Source organism: Archocentrus centrarchus, chromosome 1 (genome assembly GCF_007364275.1).
Source record: "Archocentrus centrarchus isolate MPI-CPG fArcCen1 chromosome 1, fArcCen1, whole genome shotgun sequence".
Lineage (NCBI taxonomy): Eukaryota > Metazoa > Chordata > Actinopteri > Cichliformes > Cichlidae > Archocentrus > Archocentrus centrarchus.
The window spans coordinates 18,209,868-18,229,488 of record NC_044346.1 but is presented as its reverse complement, the minus strand read 5'-3'; the positions used below and the strand labels follow the sequence as shown (position 1 = coordinate 18,229,488).

General features: G+C 39.6%; 2 protein-coding genes across 3 annotated transcripts; one reads left to right on the top strand and one right to left on the bottom strand.

The window, feature by feature from the left end:
* Positions 1–1,361: 1,361 nt before the first annotated feature.
* Positions 1,362–4,909, top strand: cisd2 (CDGSH iron sulfur domain 2). Its single transcript, XM_030756888.1, has 3 exons — positions 1,362–1,575; positions 3,680–3,894; positions 4,100–4,909. Exons 1-3 carry the CDS (start codon positions 1,473–1,475, stop codon positions 4,187–4,189), a joined length of 408 nt encoding a protein of 135 aa, XP_030612748.1. The 5' UTR covers positions 1,362–1,472; the 3' UTR covers positions 4,190–4,909.
* Positions 4,910–5,072: 163 nt separating this feature from the next.
* On the bottom strand, positions 5,073–18,506 carry LOC115799258 (sodium/hydrogen exchanger 9B2). Of its 2 annotated transcripts, none has more exons than XM_030756359.1 (12): positions 18,347–18,506; positions 17,440–17,641; positions 16,684–16,854; positions 13,598–13,740; positions 13,167–13,294; positions 11,111–11,286; positions 9,995–10,101; positions 8,000–8,149; positions 7,662–7,770; positions 7,208–7,344; positions 6,851–7,073; positions 5,073–6,512 (listed from the first exon to the last, which is right to left on the bottom strand). In XM_030756359.1, exons 1-12 carry the CDS (start codon positions 18,467–18,469, stop codon positions 6,451–6,453), a joined length of 1,731 nt encoding a protein of 576 aa, XP_030612219.1. In that variant the 5' UTR covers positions 18,470–18,506; the 3' UTR covers positions 5,073–6,450. The 2 variants fall into 2 exon arrangements, with proteins under 2 accessions (XP_030612219.1, XP_030612301.1); XM_030756441.1 differs by having other exon boundaries at positions 6,890–7,073.
* Positions 18,507–19,621: the final 1,115 nt, after the last annotated feature.

Genomic DNA, 19,621 nt, shown 5'->3' with positions numbered 1-19,621 from the left:
ATAAACACAAATATGTCATCTTGGTACTTTGGAACAGTTTATGCTGGTGATCTCAGTCTTCATGTTACCTGATCTTGTAAACAAGGTGCATGCAGTGATTCTGAGCTTTACCTAAATTCTCTGCAGTCCAGCATAGATTTGTTTGCTGTAGCATACCAGGGTGTCCATCTTTAAGATTAGGCTTAAAACTCTCCGTTTTTGTTTTTTTTTTTTTGTTTGTTTGTTTGTTTGTTTGTTTGGCTCTCTTTGGAAATCCAGTTTTATTTAAAGCAAAAATGAAAGTGTATTGTTGCAGACTTACCTAACAACAAAAAGCTTATCCTACATGAGTTTACTGTGATTTATATGTTTCTGAAAATGAAGCAGAGTAGAAAGTAACTGGGGGAATGTTCAGTAGCTGTAATTATAGAAAGGTGCACCTTTTTTCAACAGTTTGAGGGGAATTTGTAGTCAATCATTTTCAGAGGTGTCACGTTATGCTGAGCAAAACAAGTCATATTATACACTGTTCAGACACATTTGATCACCTTTCTAAGTTTACCTTGTCTTTATGCAACTGCTTCTCAGTCCTATCTGGCTTTAATCCCAGTGAGTCATATAGCATTTTCCATCTTTTTCCACTTATCCAATTCAGGGTTGCAGGGGCGCTGGAGCCTATCCCAGCTGTCATGAGGCAAGGGGCACGGTACACTGTGGACAGGTTGCCAAACTGCTGCAACCAACACACGAAGACAGGCAAACATTCACACTCATTTAGAATCACCAGGATAACCTAACCTCATGCATGTTTGAACTGTGGGAGGAAGCTGGAGTACCTGGAGCAACCCACACATACAGTGAGGGCATGCACTCCACACAAAAAGGCCCCAGGCTGGATTTGAAGACTAGGACCTTCTTGCTGTGAGGCAACAGTGTTTTTATTATTGCGGCAAATTTACAGTTACATATGTGTAAAATGTGCAAGAAAAAAAAAGTGTGTGTGTGTTGGGGCGGTGGGTAAACTAGTAAGGGGGAAAATGCAAGCTAATCATTATTCATGAGGAGCATGTACTCTGCGTGTGCGCGTGCACGAACGAACACACACACACACACACACACACACACACACACACACACACACACACACACACACACACACACAGAATATGAACCGGTTTATAGTCTGAGCACACACCCCATTTCAGAAAGGGCACATAAAATAACAGAAGCAGGCTTCTTCACGCCAAATTCAAGTTGTCCAATCATAGACCACCAACTCCTCCGACGCTGATTGGTCTGACGCCACCGTCACATGTCATCGTTACGTATATTCACAGAGATGTTTACGCTGATCTTCAGTTGTTTTTTTCTTTTCTCCGGACGGGGCTTACGTACCGGCAAGAAGCTGCGCTTAGTAATGAACGCCGTGACATAAACGAACCTCAGGAACTATCCAAGTCAAACACAAAAGCGTCTCAACTGAGTGTTTCAAGATGGTTTTAGAAACGATTGCAAAGATAATAAAAGTTCAGCTTCCAGCCTACCTCAAGAGGCTACCGCTACCGGAGACCATCGGCGGATTTGCGAGGTTAACAGGTAATTAGCATCTGCTGTGCTGCAGTTCGGACAGTCCAGGGGAGATGATTAGTAAACTCATCGTGGACAGTTTTTTTTTTCTTCTTTTTTTTTAACCTTAGCTAGCTGCATGTGCAAACGTTGCTTTAGTTGTGTCGTGAAGAGCTGTATCCTACAGAACACGGGTTATGTCGTAGAGTGCTTCTTTACGCCATTAAACTGGTTAGCGTACTTTTTTGCGCTTGTGTGTAGCAAAGACAAAGTAGTGACCTTAAGGTCGTTCTTGTTGAAAAGCGTTCCTCTCGCTTTAGTTTGCTTGTCTCTTTGAATGTTTAGTCACTCATGAGATTAACCATGAATGCTCTACATGTTATAAATTGCAAAATGTCTTTTTGTAAGTGAAGTCCTGTTAATTCCAACAAGTAGTGTTATGCTAATTATTTGCGTATAAAATCGATTTTTCTTAATCATCATACTCATTAGGGCACTGGCCAAACTGTTTTTTGTTTTTTTTTTTGGATAAACAAGCTTTTAACACATTGTTTTGCACGGGCTGGTCATCTGGTGGAGCTCCTGCAGAAGTATTTTGAATTACTTTGACTATATCATACAAATGCATCTGTATTAAGACTGCCCCCAGGGCCCTGTTTGCATACTGACAAGCCCTGCCTGTGGTCCCAGCGCCACTGACTAATTTAGATGAACCTTTTACCACTGTTAACATCACACGTAGTATCTGCTGAACCAGTGTGAGAAAGTAAATGCTGATTTAAAAAACTTATTTGCAACTTCTGCACAATTTAAATTAAGGAAAAGAAGAAGTGAAGCAGCACTTTAAGAAGCCAAGTGAAAAATGTGATCTCTTCAGCCAGCACAGATCTTTGGAAAGTTTTGGATTTTATTACCTTGTGGCTGCTGTGCACATGGAAAGCAAGGCATATGTGGTTATAATAGCTTCTAGTGTGTCTGAAGGAAGCATGCAGTTTATACCTTATAGTGGCATGACCATGACCAGGGCACACTGAATATCACATGTACCCTCTGATAATGTCATTTACATCACTTACTGACCCCAGGTGACCTTTGTGGAGAAAGTACAACACTGGTATAATGCCCAACTGCGTTGTTAATACTCACCCACTAGTAAAAGCCCATATATGAAGGTCCTGTTTCTTCATAAGCAGTGCAGTCAGTCAGTTCAGATTAGGCGACGATACATTTCCATTTATCCACGTGCAACCACATCCCTTTTGAACTGAGCGCAATTTGTTAATAGGATTAAGGATTAGAAATGTCCCATTAGGCATCAGAATCCTTTTAACTCGCATGAGGGTATTATCAAAAGTTCCCAGAGCTGGGGTCTAACTGGACGCTAATTGTGAAATTACACAGCTGTGTTTAATCCTCACTGTGCCTTCACAACATATGGTGGACTGTAAGACAGGTTTTCCCCAGAGCATTCTTTGGGTCTCAGTGTGGCATTTCCCCTGGTAGCTGTTGGTGCGACATGATACTCTCATTGGATCGAGTGTAATAATACATTAGAAATGCTGATCAGATGGGATTTTGTCCTCAGTGGACTGGAAGAAAAATGGAAACGAGAGTTTGCCTATTCCCCAAATTCAGGTGATTCACATTTAACATAAATCCCTCATTTTGCAAAATAAAATACATCAGCATGAGGAAAGGTTTATGTATAGGCACACAGCACTGTTGCAGACATTTTCTGTCACGCCTGGCAAATGGTACCTCAATAGTCACATGACCCCACCCCACCCCAATGAGCAAGCACTTGGTGACAATGGGAAGCAAAAAACTCCCTTTTAACAGGAAGAAACCTCCAGCAGAACCTGAAACAAACATGAAATGGTGCTTATAGTGGAAATATTGTTTCTCATGTATATACTCTGTATTTGAGTAGTTCACCCCAAGTAAATTTTGATAATCTCAGTATTTCATCAATTTCTAATCTGAAGTGTCAGATTGTGGTGCCTCTAACATCTCCTCTGCCCAGCCAGTAGTTGATACTGGTTTTAGGCACTTAAATGTCAGTTGCACATTGTATGCCTGTGTTTTTGTACTTTTGCTAATGTGTGTGTATATTATGTATGCAAAACATCCTTAGTGTCCGAGTGGCTCCGGTTGCTTCCTCTCTTGGGGATCCTGGCTTTGCTCGGCTATCTCACCATTCGCCCTTTTCTGCCTAAGAAGAAGAAGCAAAGAGACAGCCTGATCAATCTGAAGATCCAGAAGGAGAACCCAAAAGTGGTCAATGAGATAGACATTGAGGACCTGAACAGCGCAAATGTGTGTTACTGTCGCTGCTGGCGCTCCAAAACTGTAAGTTGATTCTTATTTTCTGGCCTTCAGTGTGTGAACTGCACCGGGACTAACCTGGGGGCACAGTTAGCCTTATTTTTCACCAACTACATTTTTAAAAAACATCGTAATTAAAACTTATGATTTATTGATAAAAACTTCTAGATAAGCTGGGACATGTGTTTGGGCATTCTGTCTGATCAGTTAATATTGTTTCCTGTTTTAGTTTCCTGTATGTGACAAGTCACACTTAAAGCACAACGAGCTGACTGGAGACAACGTGGGACCACTCATACTCAAAAAGAAGATACTATAATTGACCGCAGATCGATTATTTTTACCCTTAACATTTTGTAGATTGTTTTCTTTGTCTTGGTGTCGTATTTAGTTAAAAATACAGTTCAGTCTGAAACCTGTGTGTTGGTTGGTTAGCTCAGTGACAGTTTCCAATGTGGGAAGTTTCACTTTTTGTTTTGTTTTTGTGTGGGCCTTTTTGTTCATCATTCACCTTTTGCTGTTTAACAGAACAGCAGTTTCATTTGGGACCACTTTGAGGGGGAAACTTGAAACATAACTAAGTGACTTTGTGATGAATTTATATAATGTGAAGCCATCAGGGGAGAGGTTTTGAAGATAAATGACTGTTTAAATGGAGTCCTCAAAACTAGTCTGACCTTTCTTCATTTTGGATGATTTTGGACAGCTTGCCTTTTTTTTTTTTTTTTTTTCTTTTTCCCCGACTTTCATTTGCTTCAGATATGTGTGCCAAATACTAACATACATTTCCACACTTAATGGATGTGACATATTCTAAGTTATTGTGTGTATGGGAGGCTGTTTATTCTTTAAATCTGTTTTGCTCATTTTACATTTTGTATTCAATTCTGCTGTCAGACATTTCAAACGTATCAAAGTAATTTCAAGATAAATGCAGTTTCACTAAACCTTTGATGTTTGAAAACCTCTTCTTAGAATTCTGTACTGTCATATCTGTATGAAGCTGATTTCTTGGAAAATTTAATTAATGGCTATTAATCTGAATTTTTTTTTTTTTTTTTTTTTTTTTTTTTACAAAATCTGAATAACTATTCACAAATTTTGCAAGACCACAGTGTGAATTTATTCATATTAGATGTAGAAATAAAGAGAACTTTGGCATCTTTCACAGTTACACTTGTGAAACATTTCATGTTGTCTTTAGTTGGTTAAATGTTAAATGAATGAGCTGCATCGTGTTGTCTGCTTCTTAATTTTGGAGTTAAAAGGGGCTCTGCAAGACTGCTGCTAATTTTTAGCAGGTAAACTAGCTAACTGTCTCCTAGGAAAAGGTGGAAATGGAAAGCGTTATGAAGTGGACATGATTTTTTTTTTCTTTTTAGCCAGATTTCATGACAAGTGTTGAGACATGTTAGTCTTCAGAACAAATGAGGTCTTTTTATTAGGGTTACAAGGAAAGCCACCAGAGTTTTAATAAGTTGTCTGTGGAACATGAACATCTCTACAAAACTACGTGACAAACCATCTGATTCACTGGTTAACTGAAATCTCAGGCCCGTTGGAAGCATGAAAGTTAGTAGACCGCCATTCATCTTCTGATACCATAAATATCTAATTTCACAGCAATGTATCCAATAGAGTGATTTCTGCCAGGACCACACTGATAGCTTTGCTCACTCACCCTCCCTAGAACCACACTGCTAGTGTGACCAGAAAGAAAGCAGTAAACACAATTGAATAATTTAAGCTTTAACTGCACCCGTACTAAAGATCGATGATTATTCTTGGTGTGTTTTCTCATTTATTGTTTAAAGAATATTTGGATAAAAAAAAAAAAATGTGGAAAAAAATCCATAAAAAGCTTCTAATACAAAACCTTTTCAGTTAGGTCATATAAATTAAAATCAAATACATCTTAAGTAACACTACATACAGTCTGTAATAAAAAACTATATAACAGTAGTGAAAATTCTACTTTTGTCCTTAAATTATAAAATGTTGGATTTATACAGTTTTTGCAAATACGGACATGATCGACATCAACAGTGGACATTTAGCAGCGTTATGCTTAAAGTATTGTGGATTACACAGATCTGAGTCTTTGTAAACTACACTACTCACTGACAGATGGCTAAAACGCATACAAATAAAACAAAGTACGCAAACACAGCATTAAGATGTAGGGTGCCTAAAACTTAAATGTGCCTCTTCATCGTAGTATAACCCCCCCCCAACCACCAGGAAAGAAGACCCTTAGAATAAAACACAGGATTACCTTTCGAGTCAAAGTGCAGTAAATAGTTAACAGCAATCTAATCATAAAAAATTGAAATATTCTGGATTTAGTGCTCTTAAACCCCAACCCTTTATAAAAGTATGACCTATTTGTATTCCTCACAACGACGGTGGGACGGTGGTTCATTTGTTTGGAGTGTTAGGCCTGGAAATCACCAGAGGCTATAAATACAAAATGATTCATGAGAGCTGAACAACCAGAGACGAGAGCCACTCAGTGGCCAGAGAAAAGTTCAAATATCTGAGGTGTGAGGAGTCTCTTAAAATGTCCTCTCTCACTTGACATCAGAGTGTACTTTCATAGGTGACGGGAGCTTCACTGTCATCTTCACCTCCTGCTGCAGTGCCTAAGAGAGGAAGAGGAGACAGGTAGAAAAAAAGAATAAAATTCAGGCAAAAAAAAATAAATAAATGCTGCAAAAATAAAATGAGTTGCACTTTTGCACTGTGAATAACTGAATGTCCTTTCAGTGATGGCAACAATACAGCTGTTGTGTGCATGTAAAAATCATGAAGCTGCTGAATGACACGGTAAACAGAAGTGACCTAAAGCTATGCAAATCTTTCTGTCACAAGGGTGAAGCTGGAAAACTGTCTACAAGGGAAAGATGCTCACCACTCAAACTACGAAGCAAGGTCAGAAAGGGTTGCTGAGTTGAATTTTCAAAAGAATGACTTTACATACCCAAGAAAAAAGCTGATAAATTGGGTTTGACTCGCTCACCACTGACTGGGTTCTTTGGTTTCTGGAGCAGGCATGGCCCACAGAGCCCTATGATTAGCGCCCCTACAGGGGCTGTGAGAAGGATGCTGAGCACAGCCACAGTCAGCACGTCCATGCCGTACTTCTGCAGCTGCTTGTCATCCTTTATCCTCGCCATGTCCAAAGCTGTGGAGCCTATAGCTGCCTGATAAAGACAAACTGTAATGTGTCAGCTGTAATCAGTGGCACGACATTTATTACCACAAAGGAAGACTTCAATTTGCAGAGGAACAATGGCTTTCTGGTAAAGAAACAGAAGTAATACTAGCTCAGACATACTTGCACTGTTGCTTTAGGCATCCACGCTAGGGCTATGAACACTTTTTCCCTCATGTTGAAGCCCGCAAACAACACACAGACGAAGGTTAACGATACTCTAACGAGCAGAGCAATCAGTAGACAGGCTACACCCAGACCTAGAAAGACAAAAGTCATATGGGGACAACAGCATATAAATCCCATAAAAATAAGTCCAAGAAAATGATGTGTAATGTTGTTTCAGTTGCACTGATTTGTGTAAGACTAACATTTCATATTAAGTTAGTCTTGTACTGCTGTAATGCGCTAACACAGGCAGGAGTATTATTTACAGGACAGGAAGAAGAAACAACTCTCACGTTGCCTCTTTTTTTGGCTATGCAAATATATTTTCATACATACAGTAATATTTGAATTTCTCACAGTGATAACGGCTATCTCACTGTGTGTTATTTCAGAGGCTGTGTGGTCTCACCAACTGAGTGTCTCTCCAACTCAGAGACTCGAATCTCGGCTCCAATCAGTCCAAAGAGAAGAGGCTGAAACACATTCCACGCCCACACTAACACTTCCTCCACACGTGCCTCGAGACAAAGAGAATGAGGAGCATGCTTAATAAGGCTTCACTGCAGACATTTAATTACTAATATACTGATGAGATACATACTGCACAAGCAGGTAGATTAAGAGAAATTAAAGATAAGTTTCTGATGAGTTAACCATGTCAAAATTCACCTCTAAAGCTGGAAAACTGCAAACAGACCTCAAAAACGTAGAGTACAGACTGTAGATATGAGAGGCGTCTGTTGTTACCTTTTCTGTCCCCCAGCCGAGGCCAGCCAGGAATGCCAGCACCAAGGTGCAGAGGGCTCCAGAGCCAGGAAAGCCTGCCACACCGCTGCCAAACACGGCAAAGATGGACAGACCCAGCACCAAGAAGGAACGCTTCATCACCAAGTGTTTCTAGAAGAAATGGTGAACAGTTACAGTAGATTTTTATAGAAGTAAATAGAAATACAATATGCATTATTTAATAAATAATAAAGCGGTGAGTCATCTCAGATCAGTTTTGTTGCATACTTTTTTGTGTTTTTTGCAACTCATAATTTTTTTCTTCCTCTGCAGTGTTGTATTGTATTGTGTATTGTGTTACAGCCCTGTTTCTAGAAGGTTTTGATGCTCTGACAAAAAATGATTAGAAATGGTTTCCAAATTATTTAAACCACATGTTTAAGGTGCAAAAGCCTTACTGGGCAGTCTGGAAGACTTAATACGCAAATGGCTTTAAATTTTCTTAATTTAAATGAACGGTAAATGGAAGTCATATTGTTTGGAACCCCTGACCTCCACAGTCTCAGCCTTTTAATGATCTAGAAGAAATCATTTGCAAAAAAATTTAGGAGTGATGGTTGACAGCACTTTCACTCTTGATGAACAAATAAACACTTGTGTTAAAGCTAGCTTTTTCAACTTTGTGTTGCTTGCAAAGGTGAAGCTTTGTCTCTACCTCAGAGACTGAAGAGGATCCTCACGCCTCATTTAGTCTGTGCTCGACTATTGTAAAAGTCCTTATTCGGGTGTCAGTCTGTTCCTGCCTGGCTGATTGCAGCTGGTCCAAAACTGTATGCGGCTCTAAACTGGCTCATGCAAGCGAGACCACATAATCACCCATACTGGCTTCCTTACATTGGCTGTCAGTCAGTTTTAGAATTTATTTTAAGATTTTATTGCTTGTTTCCAAGTCATTGCTTGGATTGGGGCCCCCTTACTTCTCTGATCTATTAACTTTACCCACTCCAAGTGGATCACAGAGGTCTGCTGAACAGATGCTCCTAGCTGTCCTGAGATTGACATTAAAACAGGAGACTGGACCTTTACAGCAGTTTCTCCTACATGGTGGAACAAGCTGGCCTTCCACATCAGGGCCTCTCCAACATTACACATTTTTCAAACCAATTTAAAAATTCATTTTAAACCAGAAAGAGTTTTGATTACTTTTTACCTTTGTCGTTTTCCACGTCTTTCCATTCTGTTTTTTATTTTAGCTGTTTTTTTTTTTTGTTCTATTATTTTATTTCTTTTGGTGGTACAGCACTTTGGTCAACCAACTGTTGTCCTTATAAATATAAATTTGACTATATTTAAATGAAAATAGTACAACGACAGGCAGTCAGCCTTTTTTATAGACTGTATGAACAAATAAGCTCAACAATATAAGACGAACAGTTTCAAAGTATAATTGCAGAGAATTTGGAGACGTCATTATTTGTGGTAAGAAAAAAAAAAAGCTAAACTGACAATAAACTGAGCTGCTGTGATCATCATGACTCAGCAATTTATTATAAACAGTTACAATTCACAATTATGTAGCGTTCTCAGGAACTCAACTGAAAAATCAGATAACAATTTGTTGCTGCATCAGGAAATACAGCTTAAAACTACGCTACACTATGATAAAGGTATTAAAGCAATATCTATTAGTGGCATCCTTTTCTCTGGGAAGAAGCTCATTTAAAATAAAAACAAAAGCCAAAAATGGTGTGATAAAACCAAAATCAGTTTTTTTTGTTTTTTTTTGGGGGGGGGGGTCAAGGATGCCACATCTTCAGTTAAATACAGGGATACAATCTGCAGTTTTATTGGAAACAAGGTTATACTTCAATAATAAAAATAAACACTACACTGTTTTTTCCATACAAGCACTGGTGGCTGTTGCCTTACTGTTTCACACCAAGGCTGTGGTGTCAACTAGTGTAAGGACAACAGTAAAAGAGGCTCATGTCATCTTGGCACTGATAACTTGACTACCTGGTCGACACTAGGGAAGTACTGGATGAGAAAGCCCAAAAGAATCCCAGCAACCATCCCTCCTGCCACCTCCAGCACCCCTCTGAGGAGGTTGTACCAAGTTGGACCTAGAAGGATCAGCAGAAATAAAAATACAAGTGAAATAGTGAATTTCCTAAAGATTCTCATTTGCCAGTTCAGACACAAGTCTCCAAAAATAATGCAGTCCAATACAGAAGCCAGCAAAAACTCCACATTCATATTATTTAGCTAGTTTTAGAAAAGGCTTAATATGTTGGACATTTTGGCATCTACAGCATGAGTGCTGTTAAATTACACTACAATATAATAAGTGTTTCTAAAACTTTCCCCTCCCTATTTGTGTCAGTGAAGGTAGACTAAATATTGCAACTTAAACTCAGCATAATGTCATATATTCAACAGCAGTAGGCCAGCAAAGCTGCACTGACAAACTGCACAAAAAGTGAGCATTACTGCCTGCATAAGAATAAGACTCACACTGAATACTCACGGCATTAAAACTACTGAAAGGGGAAGTGAATAACATTGATCATCCCCATAGAAAACATCTTCCACTATCTTTGCTGTTGCTGAGTTTCCCCATTGATTTCAGTTCAGCATTCTCTGAGCACCACATCTCTCTCTTATAATGTCTCAGGTTTTCTGGCAGAATTATTTTCCAGGTACCTTTTTTTTTATAGCAATACAGAGATGTAAAAAAAAATTTTTTTAATTTAAAATTCAGGTTATGACATTCAAAATGCACTGGTGCCAAAAACTCTGTGTTAACAGTAATCAGCACACTCACACCCTCTGCTGAGATCTTTACAAAGTACAGCCAAAAGTTATTCTTTCTGAGATTCTGCCCTGGAGATAAGGTGGTGGTGAAACCGGCGACCACATACACACGCCGCGTTGCGGTGCGGGCGGTGCGGTGCGGGCGGTGCGGGCGGTGCGGGCAGTGCGGGCGGCGCGGGCTCACGTCCCGGCCCGCATCCCGGCCCGTCGCCAATTTGCCCGCGTGTCGTGCCCCGTATCTTTCCCCCATTTCCTGTCACTCTCCACTGTAGACAAAAGCCGCTATGGCCAAAAATGCCAAAAAGATCTGCAGATTACCTGTGGCGAAGGCTATGCCCAAGCATGCGGTGAACCCTGTGATGGCAAGAATGTCATCACAGCTGCCTGCAGCCATCAGCAGGGTGGGGATGCCCTTCTCTACGCCATAACCATCCTTCTGCAGCAGCAGCATGGAGGGAATCACCACAGCTGGAGACACAGCTCCCAGCACAAAGCTACAATTTGGAGAAGACGGGCGATTCATTCATTCAACGACTCCGTCAAAGATGTAGCAACTTAAAAACTGTGGTTAGTGGTTAAACACATCTGATTTGTTGTTTTACTGTTTAAAAAGTGACATTTTAATAGAAAGTATTTGCTAATCATTAATAATGTAATTTGTCTGTATGTATGTCATTAGTTTGAGTAATAAAAATTATTGTTTTATAAAACATATTGCATTATTGAGTCAATGCTCATAAAAGCAATAGAGCTGAACTCAAAGCAGCTTCAATGAAGAATCTTTAATAAAGTCTAAAATACGGAATCCCAATTTTCCAAGGCAGGAATAAAGCCCAAAACACAAAACCTTGGATCTCAAAAGGGAAACTAAACAAAGATGACGACGTGCTAAAGGACAGAGGAAAACGCAGAGGATGCATGCAGTAAGGAGACAAGAGGAAACAGCTGGAAAGGACAGGTGGACTGAATAACACTAACAAGACAGGGGAAGCAAAACTGAACACGGTGAACAGGAGACTGTCAAAATAAAACAGGAAAAGCCCACGATACAAACGCAGACCTGACACAACACACAACACAACTAAATATAGAACAAGGGCCAATGACACAGACACAGGAACACAGACACACAAGGAAGACGAGAAGAATAATGAGAAACAGGAAACTATAATTAAGAGAAAGACTTTGTAAACTAAAATGACCAATAATTCTAAACTGTAAAAAAAACACAGCTGAAATACAACAAAACAGAACGTCAAGGAAAAAATACCAAACACTGGGCAAACGGCTCAGGACAGAAACATACAAACATAACATTGAATTAGCTTTCAAATTACTGCTTAATGATGTTTATTATGAAGTGTTACCATCTGGCTACATGCATAAGGAAAGGTTTGAGCAGACTAATGCACACTTAACACTGTAGCTGCCATGAGAGTCTGTATTCAAATTACATGACTGAAGACTGAATTTGTTTTTAATCCAGAATTAATAGAAAAGAAAAATGTGCTGTTTGGTTTTGACAGCAAACAGGACATTCTTGCTGCTACGCTACACAGTAACCACAACATGCAACACATTCACGAGAAGAACAAACTATTTACACATGAACCCCAAGCTTCTTGGTTTTTTGGGGTTTTTTTTACAACTACTGATCGCTCACACCTGCTTTTAGAGATCTATTTCATGCCCTCAATACTGAGAAAGCAGGTATTTATTTAAAGTTTAAGGAACTGTAACAGGATTTCCTAACTCCCTGACAGAACTTTGTGTTTTTTCTCTCCTTCGTGGGAACATGTTCCTTACAGCTACGGTGTTTTGTACAGTGTTAGTCTAACTTATCAAATTGCAGCCTGCAGTGTTTTAAGTGTAACACTTGACACCCACTCAGCTCTCTACTATCTCGTGGAGCTAGAGAGCTGAGTGGTCAGCTAATCCAAATCCAAACATACCAACCCAACATGAAGTTCAGATGGAAATCTAGAGACCAATCGGGGATCCTCCTGGCAGTGACCAGGCCCGAGGGTTAAAATACGTTTGCCTTGACCAAAGAATTTTAAAAGTTGTGTCTTTTGAAATGTGTTGATCGCAGCAGTAAGTCACAACTTTTACTTTAAAGGCGTTCATTCTGCATTTCCAGTTTGTGTCACACTTTTTACCACTGAGCAAGTGTGTGTGTGTGTGTTTTTTCTGTGTTTATTTTTTTTTTCATAAGAACACTTACACTTGTTGTCTGTATTTCCCTTGCAAGGTATATCATTTGATGCATCATTAAGGCTCATTCAGTCCCCAGTTTGGCTGCAGCTGGGGACCTTCATATATCTCTATTGAACCAGTTATTTCAAAATATGAGTGAGAGTAGTGTTGTATTTACCCAAGGATGAAGCTCCATACCCAGGGCAAGCCCATGAGGAAGTGAGAGATCAGAGCTGCAGTGCAAGCCTCTATCAAGCATGGCCCAGCAGCCACACGTATACACACAGCTTTCAGTTTCCTTAAAGCCTGAAAACAGACATTAACATCATGCAAAAGATAACAGGTTTTGCACAGAGCTACAGGAAGCTTTAACAAGCATATTTAATGGTACTGAATGATGAGGTAAGTAACTGTAAGAAATATTTACAAAGGCTTAAGCAGATAACGTGTTGCTAAAGGCAATATGCCAAAAATAATGGCATAACTATCTATGAGAATACTTTCTGCCCTGGTATAAGAATAACATATGAACAGAGATGAGATTAAGATATAATTACTGTACTTCTACCTCTGCGTGCAGATATTAAGCATGAACAGTATGCTGCCTACCATGGGATCCAACCCCAAACCAGCTCTCGCCAGGATGACAGCCAGAGCAATGTTCCTCAGGGATGCAGACCACCTGAAGTCAATGTACACCCCGTCTGTAACAACTGGGATGTTCCTCAGCAGGAAGCCCATCAGCAGCATACCTGAAGCAAAGCACAACAGAGGGCGAGAAGGAAGAAAGGTGAAGCTTATTCCCATGAAGTACCGTTTATTCTTTGGGGCTCTCTCTCATGCTGCTACAGAGGAAGACTAAAGCTCACAGGCTGCTTTTTGAACACAGTGCTCAAACAGAATACTCTGCAAACTGTGAAACCCTAACAATACAAGTTTCAACAATGCATATTTCTTCTGAAACGCTGTGACGCAGACAGATGTTCAGGTCAAATACTTCAACATTGCTACAAAATTCATTAATTATGACTTTTTTTTTATTTTTATGAAGCAACACATCATAGATAACAATGAAACTATGAAAAAATGTATAAAAGCATGACTTTGGATCTATGGAGAAAGATGTGTACTGTATGAGAAAAAACATACAGGGCACATATTTCGACGGGTTGGCAAAAATAACTTTTAGTCTGCAGAATGACTACCTTACTTTTTTTTTTTTTTTTTTACACAACACAGCATTCTGGTTAGTGGTTGACTTAAAACTGCAGAAATGAACACTGAACTGTTAACCGAGGTTCCTCTTTTGAAGACTTACTTAAAATTAAAAAGGACACAAAAAAAAAATGTTTAGAGAGTTATAAACTTCAAATCTTTCTTACAATGTTATAAACTAACAAGGAGTGGCTAGAATTCTTCCCTGATAATTATCAAGGAAATTGATCAAATTAGCGGTACAGTCACATGATATTATGCCAATGCACGGTGCAAATAACAACTTTTGATGACTAACACCTTTTCACCTTCTGATAAACAGCAGCATAACTGACGAGCAGCCAGATAGGCCACAATCATCTAGACCAGCCGCGCCTCCAAGTCATATGTAAAGAGTTAAGGCCAATGTGTGATGCACCTGCCACGGGGACACAAACTTCAATATAAGAGCAGTAAATTTAGCTCAGAATAATGAGTATTATCACCAACTAACCACTTCCTATTACCAGTTTTAATTCACTTTCATAAAGTTAAAATAAATAAATGCATATAAATATGTAACTGCACATACTCGTGAGTAATTTCAAACTGAATTTCTGTTATTACTGTGACACACCTGTAGTACCTTTGCAGACCACCAGGAGGCACCTGACCACACTTTTGGAATCACTGATCAAAGTTAAAACTATCAGAATCAGAATCAGAATTCTTTATTGATCCCAGAGGGAAATTTTTGTTGTTACAACAGCATCTGTTTATAGAAAGAATAAAACACTATTAATTTAAATAAATTAAAACTAAAACACAGAAAATCTAAAACCAAAGAGATCAATTTGAAATATATACACCTACTGTACAACAATGAAGGCAGTGGCTGATAATGATATAAAACTGGAACATACTGTCTATGTACACATAATAAATTACACTGGTGAATCGTAGTGTCACCTATTTAGGGAGGAGTTATAGAGTCTGATGGCCACAGGTAGGAATGACCTCCTGTGGTGCTTTGTGGTGCATTTTGGTGTAATGAGTCTTGCACTGAATGCGCTCCTGTGCCTCATCACTATGTTGTAGAGTGGGTGGGAGTCATTGTCCATAATGGCCTGCAGCTTAGGCAGCCTCCTCCTCTCCGACACTGCCATCAGCGAGTCAAGCTCCTCACCCACCACATCACTGGCTTTGTGCATCAGTTTATTGAGTCTGTTAAAACTACAAGAAAAAGATGCAAAACACAAAACTCCAGAGCACCAGCATTTAATACATACTGATGAAGAAAGTTATTAACATTATTTTCACCTTATGTTTACACAAGGATAAGCTTTAATAGTAACTTGATTAGCTCATGTAAATAAAAGGTTTCTTAAAGAAATTCAAGCTTAGTTTTAGCTGATTTGTAGTGCTCCACCCAAACATTCAGCTTCTTGGATATGTAAGTACTCAGTTTTCAATTTCAGGATTCAGCTACTCTTTTTTTTCAATGTGGAAATGTAGACCATCACACCTGACATCCCTCTCACTCACAGCAGGGATCATCAAACTTCCATCAACCTCAACTTTGCAGCTGGCTATAATACTTTGCAACATTTTTTTTAAAGCTTCTAAATAAAAACATACACTGCAAATATTAGACCTTGCTCTCCAGCAAGAGCTCAGTTCAGAGAATGAAGCAAACCTCTCTCTGTATAGTTCAGTAAGCTGCAGGACGCAGATCACCATGCATGAGTGTCCTCAGAAAAGCAGTTATTAGAAACTTTACTCTCATGCTGACATAAATATGTGCACTATGACAAATATTGAAATACTGAAATAAATACACTGAAAATGCAGAACAGGGTTATTACCAATTTGTAGGTATCGAGTCAGTTAAAGCAGGACTTTAGCTAATGATAACTTCATGGCATGCATAGTTTTCTATGTCTAGTAATAACACATTGCTCCCAACATTACCATGACTGAACCCAAATATTACAACTGCATGTGCTTTGCAAATATGCAAGCTTAACACTGACAAGCCAGGTATGGACAGGTGCTTAATATAACAATATTTTTGCGCTCTTTTTCTTTTGTCTTACTAAAGAAATCTCATTTATTAAAACATAACATTTTTTAAAGCTTTTCCCTCTTTATCAAACTTTTATGACATGTGTTTGGCCAGCCCCAAACTGATGTAACAGATGTCAGTAAATGCCATCTATTTTGCCAGTATGCCGATGTCAGTCACCTTCAAGCGGTGCTGTGTGTTTCATTCGGATGCGCTTTGTGATGCAACCCAGAAGGGATTTGTGTCTTCTCCCAAGATCAAACTGGTGATCTTTCACTTGTTGGGAGAGTGTGTAAAATACTGCACTATGGCACAATGCTGATGTCAGTCAACAAGGCTCTTATGGATACATTTGTGCTGATACATATGGAATAAATACTTAGATTAATAGACCAGTGCCTGCATGTAAAGTTAAAAAACACATTATCTACTTTACCAAGGAGTGGTGGGAGGCGTGGAAGTTTGGGCAGATGAATGAGAGCCACCAGTTTGCCACCAATGACTGCAGAGATGAAGAGTATTGTGATGCCAAACAGGTTTCCTCCAGGGAGACATTCATCCTCCGTGACTGACCAAACCACTCCAAAGAGCACAGCTGCCAAAAGAACTGGAGAGGACAGAGGATTTCTCAGCTAGTTCAAGAGCTACTGCAACCTGGTATCACGGTAAAGCCTGTAACAGAGCCGCCTATCCACCATGTCCAGTTCATGCTTTGCCTCTTGGTGAAATATGCTGTATTTGCAGGAAGTTGTGGTAACTTGTAATACCAGCAGGGTGGAATATTTCATTTTCAGCCAGCATGTTTCTACCACATTTCTGATGATTATCAGCCATTTAAATGATACTACATTATGAATATTGGTTAACAAAAATGACACAATAGGTGTATGGAGGCCATATTTACATGCATATCAGCCATCCAGCTTGTTGGCTTTAAATAAAATATCACACCTTGGTGGTACTGAAAGTTACTGCAATCAACCTGCATTTCCTTTTTCACGCCTAGGACAGGCAAAGCATGACATCCACATGATTTCCTGGAGTGGACAGATGCATTGTCATGATACTGGGTTGGCTATTATGTACTCATCAACTGCAGTTTTTCACATTCTTGGATGGAAAAACAAAGTTTCATACAACAAATGTGCTTGGGAGGAAATCGATGACTCAACAAGTCAACACCCTTGTTTACCTTTGGTGATGAACGAGGCGAGAAGGCCTCTTGGTGGACAGGGGCAAAACCTGCGCAGCAAAGGACAACAAACCACTGGTGGATCTGTGTTGGTACCGGCATCCACTACAGGGTTACGAGGAATAAAATAGGTTGTCTCCTCTGTTACATTCGGACTTGAGCAGCGGCGTACCACCACCTGGATCTGGTTCACATTTAGATGCTTTAAAGGAAGGATCAGAACATGGAGAAGAGTGGGTCAGTGATCACATTGCAAGGTAGATAAAAAGTTTTGCTAGATATCCTAGCATATTTTTAAAGGCAGCACATGATAGATCATAGAGAAATATGAAATATGCAGATTAGTGTGGAAATTGTAACTCTATTTAATGGCATTAAAAAAAAGCCAATATACACGACTACTCAACTCCACAGCTCGTCATAACATATAATACTGCCATTAGCATGAATGCATTACTTATTTAACTAATTGAAAAGTGGTGGGTGTTCCTGGCTTTTTTTTTTTTTTTTTTTGCCTATTTCCTAATATGTCCTATTTACTTGGGTAGAAAGCTATCAGCAGATTTACATAGACACACCACATTCTAACTTTACAGGCTATCGTACTCCTGTGACATAAAAGAGTATAAAAGAGTTAAGATATATGCTAAGATATGCTCTAGAAGCTGAAAACTGTTTTGCAGAGTTGCCCAGGTGGGTATGTTGGTTCAAAGGTCCTCAAACTGCTTTACAGTATAGATGAGAATTACAACAAACAATAACCAGAGCAATTACAATTGGGCCTTCGCACATTTTGTGGAACAAGGCAATACACTCATTTCATCTGGGTTAAAGGACAGTTTATAAAACACAGAAGCATTAATCAGAGCAAACAGTGTAAGAAATTATTAGCAGTAAAATACTAAACCTCCACATGGTTTGGTGCAGGCAACGGAATTCTGTCCAGTAGTGGGCTTGGTGCTGGACTGGGTGCTGGACTGGGTGCAGGGCTAGGCTCTGGGTTTGCAGGTTTCTGCTGGGTGTCCTCCATGGCTGTTAGCTACAGTCTTTCTGGTCCTCTCCCTTTTCTATCACAGCGGCTCAAGCTGAGGGGTGGAGTTAGCCATCGGTGGGCTGCTCCCTTACTTCTGTTTTAGTATGTCCACCTCTATCCAACGGCTCCTATTCATACATGAGGTTTTTATCAGTAAGAAAAAAGAACTCATTATCAGTGGTGCTGGTGCGAACACTTGACATAATGTGAAATACACTATACTGCCAAAAGTATTCACTCACCCATACAAATAATTAAATTCAGGTGTTCCAATCAGGTGTATAAAATCAAGCACCTAGGTATGCAGACTGCTTCTACTAACATTTGTGAAAGAATGGGTCGCTCTCAGGAGCTCAGTGAATTCCAGCGTGGTACCGTGACAGGATGCCATCTGTGCAACAAATCTAGTTGTGAAATTCCCTCGCTGCTAAATATTCCACAATCAACTGCAGAGTCAGTCACTACAGACCTCCAAACTTCATGTTACCTTAAGATTAGCTCAAGAACAATGTGCAGAGAGCTTCATGGAATGGGTCTGCATGGCCGAGCAGCTGCATTCAAGCCTTAGATCACCAAGCGTAACACAAAGTATCGGATGCAGTGGTGTAAAACACGCTGCCACTGGACTCTAGAGCAGTGGAGACGTGTTCTCTGGAGTGATGAATCACGCTTCTCCGTCTGCTAGTCTGATGGAGTCTGGGTTTGGTGGTTGCCAGGAGAACTGTATTGTGCCAAGTGTAAAGTTTGGTGGAGGGGAATTGTGGTGTGGGGTTGTTTTTCAGGAGTTGGGCTCAGCCCCTTAGTTCCAGTGAAAGGAACTCTTAATGCTTCAGCATACCAAGATATTTTGGACAATTTCATACTCCAAACTTTGTGGGAACAGTTTGGGGACTTTTTTTTTTTTTGTCATTTTGAATTGTTTTTCTTTATGGCTTGATGTTCATAAATTAATACAAGACACCTCTTCTATTCAGGGTCAAATTGCCCAGGTGACTTAAAATCAAGACAAATGAGTCATAAGGACAAGTATTAAAAATACATTTTATTTGAGCACTGTTTTTGAACAAAATAACAAACACAACCTTCACACCTTGATTCCTCTCTAGGCCTTCCCCAACCGGCTTTCCAATGTAAACCTGCATGTTCGGT